This window comes from Branchiostoma belcheri, unplaced genomic scaffold, assembly GCF_001625305.1.
Source record: "Branchiostoma belcheri isolate BF01 breed outbred unplaced genomic scaffold, Haploidv18h27 scaffold124, whole genome shotgun sequence".
Classification (NCBI taxonomy): domain Eukaryota; kingdom Metazoa; phylum Chordata; class Leptocardii; order Amphioxiformes; family Branchiostomatidae; genus Branchiostoma; species Branchiostoma belcheri.
In genome coordinates this window covers 754,280-774,563 of record NW_017802647.1, presented here as the reverse complement: position 1 = coordinate 774,563, position 20,284 = coordinate 754,280, and the positions used below count along the sequence as shown (strand labels likewise).

The 20,284-nt window shown below is 38.8% G+C and overlaps 2 protein-coding genes across 3 annotated transcripts; one reads left to right on the top strand and one right to left on the bottom strand.

The window, feature by feature from the left end:
- The first annotated feature begins 35 nt into the window (after window positions 1-35).
- On the top strand, window positions 36-20,064 carry LOC109463332 (UPF0505 protein C16orf62 homolog). 2 transcript variants are annotated; one of them, XM_019760105.1, is made up of 33 exons: window positions 36-78; window positions 675-771; window positions 1,187-1,342; window positions 1,891-2,019; window positions 2,408-2,438; window positions 2,829-2,908; window positions 3,404-3,532; window positions 3,951-4,035; window positions 4,136-4,213; window positions 4,705-4,849; window positions 5,354-5,447; window positions 5,645-5,722; window positions 5,989-6,111; window positions 6,360-6,406; window positions 6,528-6,639; window positions 7,285-7,365; window positions 7,507-7,542; window positions 7,818-7,871; window positions 7,999-8,079; window positions 8,432-8,494; window positions 8,962-9,047; window positions 9,472-9,516; window positions 10,140-10,220; window positions 10,444-10,507; window positions 10,615-10,713; window positions 10,877-10,954; window positions 15,699-15,813; window positions 16,277-16,416; window positions 16,825-16,962; window positions 17,197-17,224; window positions 17,560-17,678; window positions 18,168-18,314; window positions 19,398-20,064. In XM_019760105.1, the coding sequence occupies exons 1-33, from the start codon at window positions 62-64 to the stop codon at window positions 19,488-19,490; spliced, it is 2,949 nt and encodes a 982-aa protein (XP_019615664.1). In that variant the 5' UTR covers window positions 36-61; the 3' UTR covers window positions 19,491-20,064. The 2 variants fall into 2 exon arrangements, with proteins under 2 accessions (XP_019615664.1, XP_019615665.1); XM_019760106.1 differs by lacking the exon at window positions 9,472-9,516.
- LOC109463334 (complement C1q tumor necrosis factor-related protein 3-like) lies at window positions 10,961-13,067 on the bottom strand. Its single transcript, XM_019760107.1, has 3 exons — window positions 12,970-13,067; window positions 12,313-12,474; window positions 10,961-11,870 (listed from the first exon to the last, which is right to left on the bottom strand). The coding sequence occupies exons 2-3, from the start codon at window positions 12,467-12,469 to the stop codon at window positions 11,353-11,355; spliced, it is 675 nt and encodes a 224-aa protein (XP_019615666.1). The 5' UTR covers window positions 12,470-12,474; window positions 12,970-13,067; the 3' UTR covers window positions 10,961-11,352.
- Window positions 20,065-20,284: the final 220 nt, after the last annotated feature.

Here is a 20,284-nt window from a genome sequence, read left to right as displayed (position 1 = left end):
TGTTTGCGAAGGATCATTTCCTTTCAACACTAGACAGCTTTGTGACCTTTGACCAACCAAGATGGCGGCTTATCAGTGGTTTGTTTCTCGATTTTGTCAAATTTTTCCTTTCTTCAAGGTTTATGTTAGGTGTATTGCCTAATGTGTAGAATAGAAGTTTTTTTAATGATCTTAAGTACTTGTTTTGAATCTATTTAGCATGTCTGGTGCCAGAGATAGCAACAAAAGTAGACGTTTTGCAAAATAACTCTGAGCCCCTCCCCCTATAGTTTCCGGACTATCCTACTTCATTTTGTTACCTCTCTAAATACCAGCATACGTGAATCTTTACACTCATATGTAGCCTTGGTCTCTGACTGTTTCACATGTAGAATGAGAAAACGCATGACAGAGCTTATATATGGATTTGTACATGGTTTAGAAATTGTATTTTACAGGCTTTGATCAGAAAAAATCTGGAACTTCCTAAACATATAAATTATACAGTACATAAGTTATAGTACAAACAAAAGTGAAACGTTGTCATATAATTCAGACACACTACAATGACTGCAGAACATGTAACCTTGCAATGTATACTATATACTATATACTGTAGTTTTAGAGCTGTTACCTAACAGCATACATTAAGAAGTTTATAGGAATATGATTTATAACCTTAAATCTTTCTTAAGGGTCCCTCGTATGAGGGATTACACAAGTGAGAAGAAGGAGGAAGCCTGCGGTAGGGAGACAACTGATTATCATCCTCTCAAACCAATGACTGTAACAGTAAGTCACAATTTGTATACTCAACTTTTATAGTGTACATCAACAGTGTATGGCTATGAGTATGAGTATGAACCAAAAAAAATTGTACAATTGGTTTTCTAACATTGACATTGAAAATGAAAGGTTTACTTTTTTAAACTGTATTGTATAAGTTGATATATAGATATCACTGAAGTAAAAAAAAAGATAATCCCTACCTACCGACCCTAATTTTTTCAGAACTGAAACAGGAAACACAACTTTTTTTTCCCTAGGCCTTAGGATCTACTAGGAAATATGTATATGTATGTACTGTGTATGTGTTGTACTACATGTACATGTAAGAATACATTCTGTAAAAGTGAAAATTAAAATGTACAACAAATGTGTATGAAGTACCAATACATGTTAATCAAAAGTGTGTTTCTCCCCCCAGGTCACAGAATCGAAGGCTAAGAAGACAGGTGGGAAAGCAGAAACAGAGTTTGTTGACCCCTTGTCCTCCTCCCTGGATGGTACAGACCCTCTGTCTATGTTTGCTGCAGAAAACGTTGTTATGGACCCTCTCAGCATGGCACCCAAGAGGGACAGGGTAAGACTTCAGGTCTATTTTACATTTTTTTAACCTTTTCCCTGATATCTAACCCCATAACCAATAGCAAATCAGTCTACTCCAGTCCGCTAGAGGTTAGGCCAAACCAAATTAATTTGTTGGTTCTCGGATTTCTGATTTGCAAAAAAAAAGATTCTGGTTCTGAATTAACCCCCAACAGTTGAGGAAAGTCCTTTTCTTCCTAGTTGTTACAGTTTTTCCATCTGTCACTGGAGTGGTTTGTTTAAAAGTTCAAAATTCATTGTTTAGATATCAACCCAGCCTTTTGTGTCGACTTCATGGCTCTTATTGTAGCATTTGGGGCTAGATGGGATGCCTACACCTATTTTTATATTTTTTTTGCCCTGTCGCTTCACATTTTTTCTGAAAAAATCTGAGAAACAAAAATTTAATTGGTGTGGCCTTAAGTTGTCATTGAATGTATTGCAATTTCCAGATAGGACCTATATGAGATTCAAAATTTTCAGCCAACAAGTTCCGGTTAACATTCCTACATCCATGTATTTTGTTCTTTTGTGTACTTTCAGGCTGAATCAGGTTCAAAGGCCAAGCCAGGGAAGAAGTCTTCTCTTGATGAGTCATTTGAGCCGTGGTCGACAAAGAAGGCTAACATCCTGAGCAAGTACACAACCTCGGAGAGACTCTCCATCACTACGGTAAGTGAAAACTCAAACCCTATGCTTTTTTTAATGTCCATAAATGATATTTAGTGTTCATATTATTGAACTGGTATGAATCTTGCAACAGCATTGTTATTTTTTTCTTTCATCTAAAACCTTCATTTTAAAATCATGTTTTGTATTTTAGTAGCTTCAGGATAACCATACAAACACACGTTTGGTTATGTATACAATGTATTTTGTGTATAGGGCAGGAAAATAATGTTTGTGTTGTATGTATATATACATGTATATATTATTCTGTTTGAGTAAGGTACATTGTACCAGTACTTTGTAGTATGAGTGCTTGATAGTAAGAGAAAAGGATGGTTTGAACAAACCTTCTTGTAATAAAGCAATTTCTCTTTTTTTTTACAACTTTCAGAGCTTCTTGTCTCCATCCGATAGGGAAAAAGGTGAGAACTTTATAGTTTAAACAAGGACATTATACAGAATGTCCTTGGTTTGAACAAGTCATAATCAGTACAACAAAGTAACATCAATCATAATATTTTTTACATCCATATACTAGTACATGTACATGTAGTGGAAACTTTGATTTTAGTTCCTCAAACAAGATGCTGCCTATTCAGGTACATATATGATATAATAAGTGACATCTTTCATGATTCAGATTTTTCAATGATTTCTTGAATATAATATTGGGAAAATGTGGCAGTAGGTCAATAGTACATGTTGATTTTTCAGCCAGTCTCAACAAATTCATGTTTTATCTGAATGGATTTGGGTTTAGCTCTTGTGTCTTTTGATATACATTTTGTACCATTGTGTCCCACTATTTACAGTGGCAGTGAAGACCCAGGTCCAGACAACTATGACAGACAAGGTCAAGAACAGACTGGAGCAACTGGATGACTTTGAGGAGGTAAGAATTGTTTGATGCTTCCCTAAACTTGAGACAGTTTTCAATGTTGCCCACACCAGTGCAGGTAGTGTTTTTTTCTTCTTTCTTTCATTTGTTTCATTTTATTAATATTTAACAGGTGACTACCACCGCTTCAAGATGTCAAACCTGAGACCAGACTGTAAGGTTTGAACTGCTCACACCCGGAAGAAACCCTGCACTTTTTGATAAGTGTGGTGGGATCTTTAACGTACTTACGGTGTGGCTTTCCCCAACACGGGACCTCTGGCTTTATGTATTATCCGATAGGACGTCCCTCGCTGATGCTAATTACTCATTTTACACCTGAGTGAAGTGAGGAAAGTCGTGTAAAGTGCCTTTCCCAAGGACACATGATCGGTGATATGGCAGGATTGGAACCCGAGACCTTTTGGTTCCAAGTCGAACATGCTACCTTTAAGCCACACGACCGCACAGGTGTGCCTATTTTGAGCCCTGTGAATCCTGTTCCTGTAGGGTTCTGTGAAGGAGATGTTGAACCTGAGTCAGCAGGACTATGTCAACAGGATTGAGGAACTGAACCAGGCTCTCATCAGCGCCTGGGAACAGGACCAGAGAGTCAAGGCACTCAAGATCGCTATACAGGTTAGTAGGCATCTACATCTTGTACAAAATGTACAATGTGTAGTGTCACAAAATCATTTTTGGCAGTGCCTCAGGAGTGGAGCCAATGATACAGTTTCTTTCGTATTCCAGTTTCATGCTGTGCCCTTACATATCTTTGCCTCGAAAAATATAAAACGCAGGGTCGGAAAAATGCTGTTATAGTCATGCTTCAATGATTTTATGCTGTAAGTCTGTTCAGATTTTTCTTCACTCACACTCACTATCCAGGATTTGATTATTCTGCTGCTGGTGTCCCTGCCGCGGGGGTTTCAGCTAGTTCAGCTAGTAGTACTGGTCTTCTCCCGCACTGTCAAGATTTATCTTGCTTGTGTTATTTACTTTAAATGTAAACCAACATTGTACATAAAATGTATGACACCTTGTATTTTGTTTCCAGTGTTCCAAGCTGCTGGTAGACATCTCTGTGATCCAGTTTTACCCCAGCAAGTTTGTCCTCGTTACTGACATCCTGGACACTTTTGGTAAGGGCAGTTTCTCGGTGTGGTCTTCATACTACTTCAGGTGTATAAATGACCAGGATTCATTACAATTGTTAATCTCTTATCCTATCTCTCACCACAGGTAACCTGGTGTACGAGAGGATCCGACAGAAATCTGCATATTTCCCACCTGGCAGTAAGGTGCCACAGATGCTCCCAGGTAGGGACATCTTTACATAGTTTCAATCAACTTCAAATGTTTTCCTATTTTTCTGTGTTAAACAAATGTACATTTGTACAAGTGTAAGTAAAAGTGTAAAAGAATTTAAGTGGCAATTGTCTCTGAACAGTTTTTAGGCTGATCCATACTTCCTAAATTCTAACTGGTACAGGTAAAATTTGTCTGGTGCAGATATTTTTAAGTGTTACATTTCATTTCATTCATTACATGCACCAGTACAGGTGTACATGTATATGCAGAAAGAAGTATTCTGAGCCCTGTATTGTATTTTTCTCTTTGGATAGCTAACATGCATCAAATTATAACTGAATTTACATGTAGTACTGAGTAATATCTTAAATTGGATTTTTCTTCTATGTTATGTTATATTTAGTATTTCTAGACGATGTAGAGATACATGTACATTTGGTTCTTTTGCCTCCTTAGTTTGACTAAACAACATGTTTATCATCTACATTTTTCACCTACAGAGGATTTCACCCCAGAACAAGTGCCTGACTCTGCCAAGGAAACCTGTAGAAACTGGTTCTATAAGATTGCGTCCATCCGTGAACTGATCCCCAGACTGTACGTAGAGACGGCCATTCTTAAATGCTACAGCTTCCTGACTTCAGGGTAAGGTTGCCAATATATTTATGTTTTATGAATGTGTGTCATATTAAAGGACCACAGGAATAATAGCTACTGAACAAAACAATTTTTGGAAGTTACATGTAAGTGTGGATCTCAATAAAGTGTAAGTCTAAGGACAGTCATCAAGTGTCTAAAGCCTTTCTTTCAACATTCTCATCCATAGGAAATTATCTATCTTAATGGTTAAGATGTCTCCAAAACTGTGTACAGTGTATTCCATTTTTTTCGGTGAATTTTCTTTTATGTTCTCTTTTTTTCTCAGGTTTTATGCAGATAATTTTTTTCCTTATAGTAATTTTTTTCATCCATTTATGGCTATCATACATTAAAACTTGTTTCACACACTAAAAGTATTGTTGCTAAATCACGCACATACTGTCAATTAAGAAGTATAAGACAACATTCATACAAAAACACAAGTCCAGTGGAAGAATTGTTGTACACTGTTAGTGTTGTATGATGATTTTATTATTTTTTTGGTGAAAGGGAATACTCCCAGGCCCTGCTGAGACTGTCCAGTATGATGAGAGGAATTGGAGACCCTCTGGTTGCTGTGTACGCCAGGACGTACCTTTGTAGGGTGAGTCTGTGTTTTTTTTTTGTTTGTTTGGTAGTTATCAACATTAACAGATTCGTCTTTTCCCTCTAGGTGCAAAACAGGCAGTGATAATGCCTGCATTTTCATTGCAATCTGTTCCTGTACTACCTATTCTTAAATTAACCTTATACTGTAGTACATATTTTGTTTAAGCCCCATTTTGTATGTCTGTAATGCAGGTGGGGATCCTAGTTGCACCTGAAGTCCATGATCATGTGACCATCAACCTGTATGATTTCCTTGCAACCTACAAACAGGTAAGTCTGGGCTATGAAGTTGATATAACAAGAAACTTATTTATGGCTTGATTTACATGTATGGACATGTATCATCATCCAAAAACATATTTGGCATATTAACAACAGAGGCACCTGTTAACACCCTTATGCTTCTGGAACACATGAACACACCTGTAGCACATGTTGAACCCTTCACAGCTGCATGGAAAGGTGGAGTACCTCCACGTGTAGTACACACCTGTTAACAAAGCACACAGCTGTAACACTTGTTGTATGTCTCACAGCTGCAGGGTGACAGTGTACAGAACATCTTGGCTGTACAACAGCTGGAAATGGCCCAGTACCTGCACCTGTACACACCTGCACTGGACTGGATACTACAGTGTGTGGCTCATCGGGCATCAGAGGTCAGAGGTTACATCATGTATATGTATACACTGTTACATAATTATGAGTCAGATGAATAGTCAGAAATAGACTATATAGAATTAGGTAAATTCAGTGTCCTTGGCTATCCATATACTATGTACATGTAACGTTACTACTGTAACAATACATCATTGGGTCTAAGTGGGTTGATAACTCTATTGTCTATAACTGTTCATGTAATAAAGTTCACAGTAATGACCAAGTCACACATTGTTGTATTGTTTAGGACACTATGACAGAAGTACTGGAACATTGCAAGAAGAAATGTAACAGGTAGGTGCATTCTACAATATTTTTGCTAACAATCAACCTTTGCTAGCATAGAAAATGCATTCCAAGAAAGCAAGAGCTGTCAAATTGAAAGGTTTACATCCAGATATTTGCCTTCCCACAGTGCCTTGCTGTTGAACTCCGTCATGTCGGCCTTTAAGCCTGACTACATCGCCAGCCGAGCCTTGAAGTTTGTGGACACCATCAGGGACTGTGAGGAGGCTGGCTTTCCCAAGGTCAGACAGTTATTGTGTTTTTTAATTTGCAGGAACACAGTCTGCAAATGTGAAACTAAATAATGATACATTTAATGTCAAAATGTTTGGTCTAGGTTTCTCATATTTTACATTGACTTGCTACATCATCACATTATGCACATGTTTTTGTGATTCAGTATTTGAAAATTTCTACTCTTCCATTTCATTCCTCAATTCACATTTACACACATACATCTCACTTTGATACTGAATACACACTAGCACTGCTGTCCTTGTTGCTGAATTCATACTCACATACATGTATACACAGCTGTCCTTGGTGCTGAAATCACAATCACACTGATACTGCTGTCCTTGGTGCTGAATTCACAATCACACAGATGCTGCTGTCCTCGGTTCTGAATTCACAACCACACAGGCATAGCTGTCCTTGGTGCTGAATTCACATTCACACTGACACTGCTGTCCTTGGTGCTGAATTCACATCCACACTAACACTGCTGTCCTTGGTGCTGAATTCACACTCACACTGACACTTCTGTCCTTGGTGCTGAATTCACACTCACACAAACATAGCTGTCCTTGGTACTGAATTCACAATCACCAACACTACTGTGTATTTATCTACTCCCTAATGACCTTGACCTGACTATTCCTGCACAGCATGAGCTGTACTCCTCCCTGGGTGCTAACATGGTGCTGGCCGACCCTCCAGAAGAACAGAGGCTACAGACACTGAACGAGGTAAGGGCTGTTTCTGGCTCAACTATATGTGTGATGAAGAAGTTGTGTTTGAAGAAAGGAAGAAAAACATCCAGATCAAGGCATTCGAACTGTTGCAGCTGTCTTCTAGAAATTAATGTGTTTTTTATGTCTGACACACAGGTGTGGAAGGTGGTGATGAAACTGAAGAATCCTGCAGTAAGTTTTACCTTTGATATATTCAATTCACCTTCTGTAGGCTTCAGCCAAACTTTGCTCTGCAAAGAGACTAGTCCCCAGCAAATGCTCAAGATTTTGAACTAATGATAGTCAGCTCATGAAACATTTAGCCAACAGAAGTAGCTGAAACACAGTAGCTAGAACACTGACAAGTAGTACATGTACCAGTAAGTTGCAAGATCTAAATGAAATGCATTATATGCTTTCAATGCAATGAAAGTATTATCATTTCTATCATTCCTTTTTTTTTACAGAACTACATTGCCTGTGCTGAAGTTTGGATTGAATATCCCTGCAAACATTTCACGGTAGGTTTTCCTCAAATAGGCAGGAATTTTGTATGTTGTCCTTAGTCAACTTTAGTATGTGTTTATATCCAAATTTTAACGAATGTGCTCTGATATGGTGTCTCTTCCCTGTGTACTACATCATCAGAAACGTGAAGTGAACACGATCCTTGGTGACATCATCAAGCACATGGTTCCAGACAGAGCCTTTGAGGATTTCTACCCGCAGGTATTCCTGTTCCATGTACATAATGTTTTCTGAATGAAAGCGTATTGTTTTTGCGATGTTTCCTCTTCTTCTTCTCCAAACAGTGACCTCCGACCTGACTGAACCAGACTGTCTCTCACCATGGTAACTGGTGTTGGGTTACAAAATGTTGCAATTTTATGGTAGGAGGGATTTAGACTCCTGCCACCATATATGTGAATGTGTTTGAGTAAGAATTACCAGAGCAGAAAATATATATATATATGCAAAGGTAAACATTATGCATTTGCTTTGCAAATGTTACTTTTCTAGTTCAAATTGTGTTATTTTAAAAGAATATGGACATACAAGTATTTTATGCTTCCTTTGACAGTTGCAGTCCATAGTTACCAAGGTGCTGTCACACATGCATGACTTTGCTGTGCTGTTTTCCATGGTAAGGTTAAATCTTTGTACAACCCCCATAGATTTTTAGATTCTTGTTGTACAGGATTCTTGTTGTACCACACTTCAAGACTAGACCACAACACAATCATTTTGCTATAATTTTTTAAACACCATGAGACACAAAATACAAATTCAATTATCTTGATGCTTGTAACAGTGGTGCTAAATCATGATAATCAAAAGGGTTATCACAATAATCATAAAAGGGATGTTGTGAATGATATGGTATCACATAAGATGGTGAAGATAATCACTTGTGATGATACATAATGCTTACGTTTTACGTGTAATTATGTTTAATCATAATGTAATGTTAAGATTGCCACTAATATTACATAATATGGTTCTTATTACTACTGGTACATATAATACATCAGTTAATATACAGCATGTATACCAGTGATTATGTAGAATTAAACTACATTAGACATTGTGTATGTTTTGCTTTTATTTCAGGATAAATTCCTGCCTTTCATCGACATGTTCCAAAAAGAGTCAGTCAAGGTGGAAGTGTGCAAAACTGTCATGGAAACATTCACAAGGTAAAGAGTGTGTTCTAACATGCATGACAATGTTCTACATGTATGTATACTATATATAGTTGTAAGAAGGGGGTCCCCAGACAATTATTAAAAAATCAGACAGCTATCATGTTGCTTAATGCTTATCATGCTGATTTTAACTATTGTATTATGTTATGGTAATTATTAGTCTGATATCTTAGTAGTTGAAATGATAATAAATATGACAAATACATTCTTCAACACATATTTTTCAAGCATAAAGATTATCATCACAGAACAATTTTTATTACATGAGTCACTGATTCTCTTTGATGATAGAGATTGTTGTAAATGTTGATTTTGTTAATGATTCTGCTTGATTTCTGCTATGATTAATCACAGTGATTTTGATTTGATCGTTGATTTCCTGATTGCACCTGTGATTACGTTCCTCCCCCCCCAGTGGTGCTAGACCAGGTGCCCTGTATACTGCCGGTTACAAGAAAAGGCAAGAAGTAGTTATAGGGGTGTTTGTGGTTACTAACTGTGCTCTGTTTGTGGATTGCACTGTGCTGTATTGCTTGTTTTCCTAACTGTTACACTAGAAGAATTAGATGCTGCTTTAAGTCACACTAATTTAATTTGGTTGTTTTTGGATTTAGAAAATAGGGTTAACCACAAAAAGATGATGAAAACAAAGCCTGAGGACTTAGGTTTATGCCTTAGTGCTCTCAGTCTTGTGCCTAATGTTAACAAAACATATAATTCTATATATTTGTATTGAATGTAGACTTTTTATGTGGTTTGAAATGGTGTATGGTGAAAGATGAACAAGTATTAAATGAGGGTTGTTATCCAATTTGAAGACTTCCTTTTTTAGGGCTGTTCATAGGAAACTCCCAGGAGAAAGGTAGTTCTGTAGTTGTCTGTTTTGTGCTCAGAAAAACCTTGTCAATTGTGATGAAATTAGAACATATATACTGCACATAGTATATATATACTGCACATAGATTGGATAGGGTATTGTGGCTCAGATACTGACTCAAATGTTAACACAGAATTTTTAAAAATACTGCACAATTGGAATAACTAGATGTGTACACTGACTTACCAATCATTTCTACTGTACAGGGTTCAGCAAGAAACAACGTCTGACCCTGTCATCATGAACGCCCTGATGTTCATCTGTAAGACCATGCATGACTCTGTCAAGTAAGTACATATCAGAAATAACTGCAATGTCAAATGCAATTAATGAAAATCTTGAGACTGTATCATTTGTGTCACCAAATAATTCTTGATGGTCTCTATTTTTCATTGGAGTGTGGAAGTCAAGGAATGAGGTTGTCCTTTAAATGTTAAGAATCAAATGATTTGTGCTCCATTTTTCTCCTTTACATACATGTAGATTGACTTGTGTCTCTATGCTCTACAGTGCACTTACACTAGAGGATGAGAAGAAAGCCATCTCCAATCTTATCTGTGGTTTTATCAGAAGGGTAGGTGGAAATTCCTAGTGCTCAACTGTCAGTCATTTTCCCACTGTTGTTTTTCCTGGAACAAGGCCTAACTGTTCCTTACTCCTGATTGGTCTGTTTTTAATCAGATTTCCTTTGGGAGAGACTTTGAGCAGCAGCTGAGTTTCTACGTGGAAGCCAGAGCGACCTTCAGTAACCTTGAGCCAGTGTTGATTGAGCTGGTACAGGTGGGTGGTTTGAATATGCTATACTGTTTTCTTTTCCTTTACATTTTTGCACTGATATGTACTGTGTGTGTGTGTTGTATGTATGTATGTATGTATGTGTTTCTGTGTGCTTGTATGTTTTATCAGTTGTCAAAGTTACATGTATATATCTTTGGTGTTCCAGCGAGTGAACCAACTTTCCATGGAGACACACAAGGTGGTGAAGGGCAACCACTCCAGGAAAACTGCTGCATTTGTTCGGGTGAGTTCATTAGTGTTAGTCTGAGTATAATCCCTATTTCTAATTGATTGTGGGGCTGGAATCAAAGTCTTCTGCATACATACTTCTTAATGTAAAAAATTCTTATTACTAGGAACATCAGCTCACCAATACCCAGCAATATTGTACATGTCATCTTCCAACTTTCAAACATAGTAACGTTACATATGTGTTACATCATAAGAGCTCAGTTTTAAGTCTAAGCCGATCTACTCGTTGCACTACCTCATCTTTAAAATCATACAATTTGCTCAAGTATTCTTTCCCTTATATTTGTGATCATTTTTTGCCAACTTGTATTTTTCCGGTATGATTGTCTCAAGAAATTTTTTTCTTCATTAGATTTTCCACTTTCACTAAGTCCTCCTTGCTCGTGGTCCTTATGATTCCTTTTCTTCAACATCATCCTCCAAAGTGAAGAGGAGGAAGCCAGAGAAAGAGCTGTACATGTTGGCATTGTCGTAGATGGCGTATTTCTTCCCCAGGTCCAGCCAAACCTTGTCCCCCTCTTCTAACAGTAGCACAGCACTCCCTCCCGCACTCCTCCCCCCACTTTCATATGTAGACGTTATCTTACGACCATTATGCTTGAGGATAACAAACAGGTTGTAGTCAGACGACATGGCTAGGAAGTTAAAGCTGAAGTGGTAAACACCCCTCACTGGGGAGGTGAAATGCCCCGTGTTTTTGTCAAAGTGGTCACCAACATTTGTGTGGACTACCTGGAAGGTAATGGTGAGGACCTCATCGGCTGGGCCGAGGCTGGCAATTCGGACGGCGGTGAACGCTACGTGAACGGGAGGGTTTGCGGAGGAGCCGGGCGTCCCGGGAGGACCTTGCGGGCCAAGCTTGCCTGGCGGGCCTGGGTTACCTGGTCGTCCTGGCTCACCCAAGGGTCCTATAGGATAGTGACGGTATTGCAAGGGTTGATTCAACTGTCCATGTGTTAACACTGGTAGTATACAGTCTTCTAGCCGGCATCTGTCTTTCAATCATTTGATGGAATTTTGTTGCTCATGACAGACAAAACTTTTGCCCAATCCATCATCTTTGACAGACAAAAATCAGCATGTGAAGAGATGGAGATGTTGTTCAACTAAGCTTAGTCTACCGACAAAATTTGACCATCAAAATGCTGGCAATATAGGGTCAAAATTTCCTGTGGGAAGCGTGACAACCAATACCGGTATATAGACATAGTTCTCTTTGCAAGCTCCAAAGAGTACAATGTGTGTACTATGTTTCCCAGCAATTTCACAGACAAAACACAGAAAGTCCATGCCATCTGTACATACATGTACATGTTCCTGTACTGTACAGTTATGGTATTTCTCTCATACCTGGAGGCCCAGGTGGCCCCTGCACCCCTGGAGGTGACATGATGGTGATGTTGTTCATGCAGCCTGCTGGGCTCTGCTGGGATGTGTGGGCTGCCTGCAGTTCAGGCTCAGCCCGGCAGGTGGCACTCAGCAGTAGAAGCAGAACAGAGATCTTCATTGTCACTATGAAGTGCAAGATATTCACCTTTAATACACTGATAATTGATAAGTTGCTAGTGGTTAGCTATGCTGTAATTATTACATGGCAGAGTCTGCGTACAAATCCCCCTGTCTGACAAATATAACTGACCCCTTTCTACAATCTTTCAACAAACGTATATCATACATTCCACAGTAACTGTATTGGATGAATTTAAACTGATTTTAGCTTGTTTTGGAGTCCAAACCCTTGCTGGCAGATTCAAGTAGATTGAGGACTTGCAATATAGCCCTCTACATGTAGATCTGCTCAACTAGCCTATCAAACCAAGGAGGTTCAAAAGAACCTCCTTGATCAAACTTATGCACTGAGTCCCAATTGTAGTTCCAGAGTGACAAAAAAAAACCCCACAACACTCCATACAGTGAAATCCTAGACAAATATACTGCAATATATATTGATCTACAATATAGACATAGACATATAGATTTACAATATAGACATAGCTGAAGACATACCTGTAAAATGTTCCAGACCGATCGCCAAAGAAAAGCAAGCCCTGCCTGCACCCAAACCTAGACCGGGTGTTTTGAATTGAAAATAGTCCAGTACAGCCTTACTGTGCTTTGTCAGCAAATTGTTGTGTGACGGATTCAAAATGTTTACCTCTAGCTTATAGCTTGGAGAGGAGCCACCTGTTAGAAGACTTACAATGTAGTGTGGTTTCACTAGGATGCTTCTGAGAAAAACTGTTGATGTCAGCATAGGAATGCTGTGAAAACATTTACTGATGCTTTCCTGTTCACCATTTAACCTTCTTCCTGCCAGGGGTCCATCTACATTTTGTATGAACCCAAATGCAGATTGATTACGTACAGTAGAGGTTAGAACTGCAAGGGTTAATCCCCCAGTACATGTCTGTACATAGAAACTCATGCAGTTAGAGATTGTAGATTCTATTAGCTGAAGATTGCCTGTGCTATTTCTTCAAACAGAATCTTGTAATTAAAGGATCAATTTGAAAGTGGCAAAATAAAAAAAAAGGATATTAACTTTTTCAAATCATTTCCAATGCACAAATTTCTGAATCGTGATCATTGAAAAAAGACCATTAATCCATTCGACACAATCAGCATATTTTACACAATAGACTCGTGAACTGGTGATCAAAGTCGGCCGGCATGCAGTTTTGTACAAATCAAGTTGACAACATCAGAGCTGTGTACAGCATTAGATCATGAACGCACACTCAGTAATTTTATCATCTTGAAAGGTAGACTTCTTATGCCCCAAACAGCCCTTTTCCCCTCAGGATATACACTGTAGCTAGCCACAATGCTGCCAACAGTAATGATGTCTTATTATCCTGATGTCTAATTTGTGGTGTTATCACAGGAGATTTAGACAGTAGAAACATCAGAATTGACTCCTGGCTTTCTGCCCTGCTGGGATGTTATTCCCACATCCTGCTCAGTTACTTACATGTAGTCATCATAGTGACATCAAGGTCTGTTACGCCAGGGGAAAGCATTGAATCAAGATTCAAAACGTCAATTATTTTTGATAGCTCTCCCTGTGGTCCAATTACAAGTGTAATTGTCACCTGAACTAGTATGAGATCTGTTCTGGTAGGGATTTTCTTCTGTATAATGTCCTTGGTATCATTGTGTTGTTACCACGGTGTATGCACTCTGAACTTTCAATTGGAAAACTGGAACATCTGTCTGTATTCTGCATTCAGTCGGCAAACTGTATTTGGCTTGTATGTCAGCAATGCAGTGAGTGAACATATATACAGGAGTTGCATGTTTTCTCCATGAAAGAGTAGAGCAACTGAATGCAAGTGATAAGAGAAACAGATTTAGAAGAATAGCAGAAATTCTACTAGTGTCAGAGGGCAGGTATTTTGCGATCCTGGGTCAAGCATTTGGTATTTCTGTGAATTCTTATTCCTTGTTAAAGCATTACCTGATTGAGTGTAAAGCACTTTACTTCTGGAGGCATGTCTCTATACATATAAGTGATAACCTCTAAAATTGTGATGAATTCACATATGTCTGCTCTATACCCTATCTATACACTATCTTACAATGTATAGTAAACCGAAGATTAAAGCGGACTGTCAGGACATTCTGAAATATGAGAAAGATGAGAAAGTTAGAAAATGGAAGAAATGTTAACACAGTCCTTTTATGTTTACCAAAGGAAAATATTGTTTTTGTTACGTTTCCTCTTCTTCTTCCCTTCCAAACACTGACCTCTGACCTGGTCAATGACCTGACTTGTTGATGTCTCTCATCATCACCATGGTAACTGGTGTTGGGGTATATCATGTTGCAGTTTTATAGTAGGAGGGATTTATACTCCTGTCTGACCATATATATGAAATTCAATGTATTTGAGTAAGAATTAACAGCGCACCTTATGCAAAGGTAAACATTATGCATTTGCTTTGCAAATGTTACCTTTTTAATCTCTTATTATATTGTAAGCATTCGTTTTTTCATCACAATTGATATAGCACATGTTCCATGTTACTAGATCATGTCCAACCAATATGCAGTGAAACAGCTGTTCCAAAACATGGACAAATTTTGCAAGCTTCAGCAAAAAATGCCATTTAGCCAAAGGCTGGAAGGATCTCAAAGCAAACAGTCATTATCTGTGTAAAGGTCTTGCCCTTCTTTTGTAATAGAAGGATCCTTTTGAACATTGGAACAAATCCTTTGGGGTAAGCCTTTGGGTCTAATTCCTTGATGAACAAAGAAACATTTTTATTCCATTTCAATGGACTAGGCAGTTGAAAAAGCTGAGATTCGCATCCAATTACATGCTACTTCTTCACAGCACGTTGCAGCTGCTATTGACTCTCAACAGAAGTTGTGCTGGGGGGAAACAGCCTTTCCTCTACACAAGGCAGCCTTGTAGGCAATTAGAGACTCTTGAGAGTTGATAAGTTAACATTTAAAAGTCCACGTCTGTAATAGAAGTAGTAGTAACAGCTGTGTGTGCTTAATATGTAAGCAATGCATGTACGTAGCTATAGGGTAGAAGAAAAAAAAAGGAGTGATTTCTATTCAAAACTTGCTTCCTGCTGTAGATATGTTTGATAAGATTGTGGCTTTTATTTACAAATGTTATGGTTTTATCATACATTACAGTAGCTATGATAATATTACAATGTGCTCAAACTGATCCTGTCAATATAGTTTATCATCAGATATTTGCTTATTGTACTGTTTTCCAGGCCTGTGCAGCCTACAGTTTCATCACCATTCCATCCATCAACAACATCTTCTCCAGACTCAACCTGTACCTGGTGTCAGGTCAGGTGGCCATGGTCAACGGAGCGCTCACACAAGGTGGGTGTGGCTGTGGGGTTGCCATGGCAGCCGGGTTGCCATGGTGAGCTGGGCTCTCACACAAGGTGGGTGTGGCTATGGGGTTGCCATGGCAGTCATGTTGCCATGGTGAGCTGGGTTCTCACACAAGGTAGGCGTGGCTGTAGGGTTGCCATGGCAGCCATGTTATCATGGTGAACGGGTGTAGCTGCGGGGTTGCCATGGCAGCCATGGCTACAAAGTGGGTAATTATGGCTGAAGGGTTGCGATGGTAAATAGGGAACATGAAAACAATAATACAGTTTGCAATACAGATCAGATAAACTACCAAAATCTGGAATATTTTCAATTGTCTTAGATACATTGTGAAGGAAATTATTTACCACTCTTCATACCATTAAATGGTTGCCTTCTTCAACTGACTTTTCTGATGCAAACACACACACATGCATTACATGTATTTTCCTCCTATTTTGGTCCTTAGGCGATGCCTTCTTTAAGGCTGCCATCGGCCTGCTGCCTGAGGTCCCGAGGACCATCCAGGTGGATGGGAAGGTTCGGTCCACAGAACCTCTCCTGGCAGAGTACATCAACAACTTTGTCTCCAACCTGCTGGTCGTGCCGGTGAGATGGCCAACATTTCAGACAATTCTAGTTACCAACATCTGCACATCTTGTAATTTCTTGTGCCTGTATATTTTATCTCATAGATTGCCTGGATAGGGTAAATTGATAAGCTTATTATTGGAATAGATACATGTAATAGTTGGTATACTAGTAGTGCTTTTGTAGCCTAGTTCATATGGCCTCCTTCGTCATTATTGACCATGGTAAAATCCTAATTGTTAACAGCCCTACAGCTTTGGTTATGGCTGCACAGTTCTATGCGAGCCTATTATTGACTCACTCATTAAATGTTACCAAGGACATTATACAGAAGTATTAGGGCCTGTATAATGACCTTGATGTTACAATGGATGAACTGCTTTCTTTCAAATGTTATTTGTCAGTGATAATTGGTGTCTCCTCCAGGATAACCCAGACCAGGGTGTTCTGTACCTGATCCGAGGGCTGCTAAACGTGCTGCAGAACTACACCTGGGAGGACAACAGTGATGCTAAAGTCAGGTCCTACCTGAGTGTGACGTGTCTGCTCTCAGCCATGAGCCAGGTAAGCGTATACACCTGTCCATTAGATATGTACTGTGCTCTTTGGTCCTAGTTTCTCAAATCTCTTTCTGACCTACCAGAAAGAGATGACTTTAGTGTTTAGGATAGAAAAGAAAAATCATTTATTTTGATAAAAGTTACTTCAGTATGTGAACATTACACATGAGGAGTTGTGAAATTTTTGGTAGTATTCTTAAACTTTGCCTCACCCATGTCATCTCTTTTTTACATCTAGGAGAATTACCTGTACCATGTCAACAAAGGTCAGTCTTTACTTTCAGTATCATGTTGCACATGTTGTATTATTGTAGTTTGAATCTCATGGTGAGAAGGATTGTAGAGTCCACCGACTTCTCCTTCATTTTAAATGAGAACACTTGGCAGCTGTGAGCCATTGATTGCCCATGAAACTGTTCCTTATGTACAATTTTAAAGTGGGTATTGCTCACCGTACCATATTATATATTTAAAAAAAAGGCAAAGTTTCCTGTGTATGTTTTGCATTATAATTTTTAAAGTACAAGGTTAACACATGATACAAGGAGTTGGGAAGACAGTACCGGTATCACTTATTTTTGCACTGCCTTTATTTTCCCAGTTGACTCCAATGACAGGCTGTACGGCAGTGACCCAAAGTTTCTGAACGAGGTTCAGCAAATCGCAAACACCCTCATCGCTGAGGTACTGGAGCATCTCAAACACCTACAGCAACAGGAGGTATAGTAGGCGCCAGTTACTCAGAATTTTTATAAAACTCCATCTTCATATTGTATTATCATCTATATATTAGTAATATTTCTATATTTTTGTTCCGTATTTGTTGATCATGTTCATTTGAACCTTAAAGACACGTAAAGAAAGATGTATTCATTCATTCATTTTTCAACTGTCCCAGGTTGCAATGACATTAGAATCACTTTTTGAAAACTAAGAATTAACAAAAGTGATTATATAGTACTTGTACCACTATAATTGTACAATGTGATATATTGATAATGTAGATACATGTAACTGTGGCACTCAAAGAAGAGTTGATCTACTGTATGAAACATTTTCTTGATGTTGGACTTTTTTAATTGTATGTGCAATGAAAATTTCTTTTACAAGGAGAATTTGGGTTTATTACAGTGAAAGCTTCTAAGAGTTTCAGTGAATTCATAGTACATGTATGTGTAGTCATAAAAGTGTTGTGCTGTGGTCTAACAGGCTTTGAAGAGACAGTCGGCACTGGCGCTGGAGTTCTTCACCAGGATGGTGGCACACGGAGACGTGGGACCAGGCAAGATGGGCCCCCTGGCTGTCAACCTGTGGAACCTGGCACAGAAACATGGGCATGGGGACACCAAGGTCATGGTGAGGGTCATGTATTTCTATTTCTCCCCATCAACTCCCCACATACCCTTATATCATTGTAAACAAAAAGTCATCTATTATACAAATGTACCATACTAATTCATTTTCTTAGTTCTTGGATTTAAAGATGCAATGCTAGATTGAAATATCATCATGACTACAGTGTGACAGTCTGTACTTTGGCGTACAAAGTTTCAGGGGGTGAACAGAGTCAGATGCAAATTTTCCTTCCAGCCTTCTGTTTACATCAAGTCCTCTTGCTAGAATTTCTCATACAAATATGTCCAGGAAGCAACAGATTAAATTTGTGTGGCCTAAGGTACATGATATCTACATGTAAGAAGAACATGTTGGAAGTATCCAATAGGGAGCAACTTGTCTGGTAGAATGGAGGAGTTGTAATGAACCATTTGATTGGTCCCCTGGGCCTCATTACTGAACTCCAGGGAAGTTTCAGTGTTGCACTTTGGGAGTAGTTAGAGATGGTGGGGGGACGAAGATCTCACCATAATTACACGAGCAGACAGGCTAAATGGTACAAGAGGATTCAATTCTGTTCAGACCAGAGATTAGACATTGCAGTTCTTTCAGGCTCTGATCTAAAATGCACATGTCTACATGTACATGCCCACACCAGACCTGAAAAAGATGCTTCCCCAACCTTACACAATCAGACGCACAACCCGCAGCAGTCTCTCCACAGGAAAACATGCCCTCACTGTGCCGGTCTCTAGAACTCACGCCACCAGCAGAACTTTCATACATACTGCAGTTGACATCTGGAACAGTCTCCCAGGCAACGTGGTCGGCCTGATCACTGACAACAACATAACCTCCAGTCATTCAAAACAAGAGTACACCGGCATCTTCATTCCACCACCAGGACTTCTGCATGTAGCTTGAACTTTGCAACTTTGCTGTAAACCAATGATTAGCCAGGAGTGTTACAACCCAGGCTATTGTTTACATTAGCACATAGTAGAAAAAAAACAGTGATCATCCAATATGGACAAATCTTTTTCCATGGCACGCTATAATGAACAAAGGAATGATTCATCTATTCTCTGTCTTGTCTCCACACAGGTGCGCACGTTAGAACACCTGAAGAAGAAGGGGGTCCAGCAGAAGGAATATGCTGACCTGGCTGCCAAGTTACCTCTGCAGTCCAGAACATGATCAGCATCAGAGATGTGCAATATCATATTCATAGCCTCTTTTCCTTACTTCTTTAATCATATCTCATTTACACACACAAACTATCAATGCCATCTATTGGACTTATATGTACCTTATAGGGCAAAAAAGAGAGAATATCTATTCCTGATGTATGATTTGATTTGTCCATATCTTAGATTACTAATTCAAGAAAGGAGACAATCTCAAAGGATTGTAAAAACTGATTTTGCAAGAAATTTAATGTGTAGTCACAATTCCATCTTACTCTTGCCATGAGCTGCATATTGTTGTTTGACAGGCTGATGAATGTTAACCTTCTCCCTGCTGCCTGTCTCCATAACCAATGCAAATTAAGTGCCAAAAGGCTACCTCTACATGAAAGAGGTTAAACATGTTTTTAAATTGCTTGCAAGACTCCAAGGAAGGTTTTCAATACGAAATCAAATTATGATAATCTTGACTTTATAGACAGATTAGACGATGCCTATCGGAAGATTTCATAATGATTCCATTTTGTTTTCTCTATAAACACAACGATTTACAATAAACCATATTTAACCCTCAGTATCTTACAAGTGTTTCTCCATGCACAAAATAGTTCCTGGTACATTGCTGTGTTATGACTGATGCAATGGCCAAGTTTTTTTTTGTAGTGGCCAATATAGGCATAAAAGGTTTAGAGTTTGCCTTGCATTTGGGTAGGTCCTGGCCAAATCATAGTTTTTCATACCAAAGACTTTTAAAATGTTGCATACTGCTTATGGTACTTAGCACTCAGCATTTGTGAAAAGAGC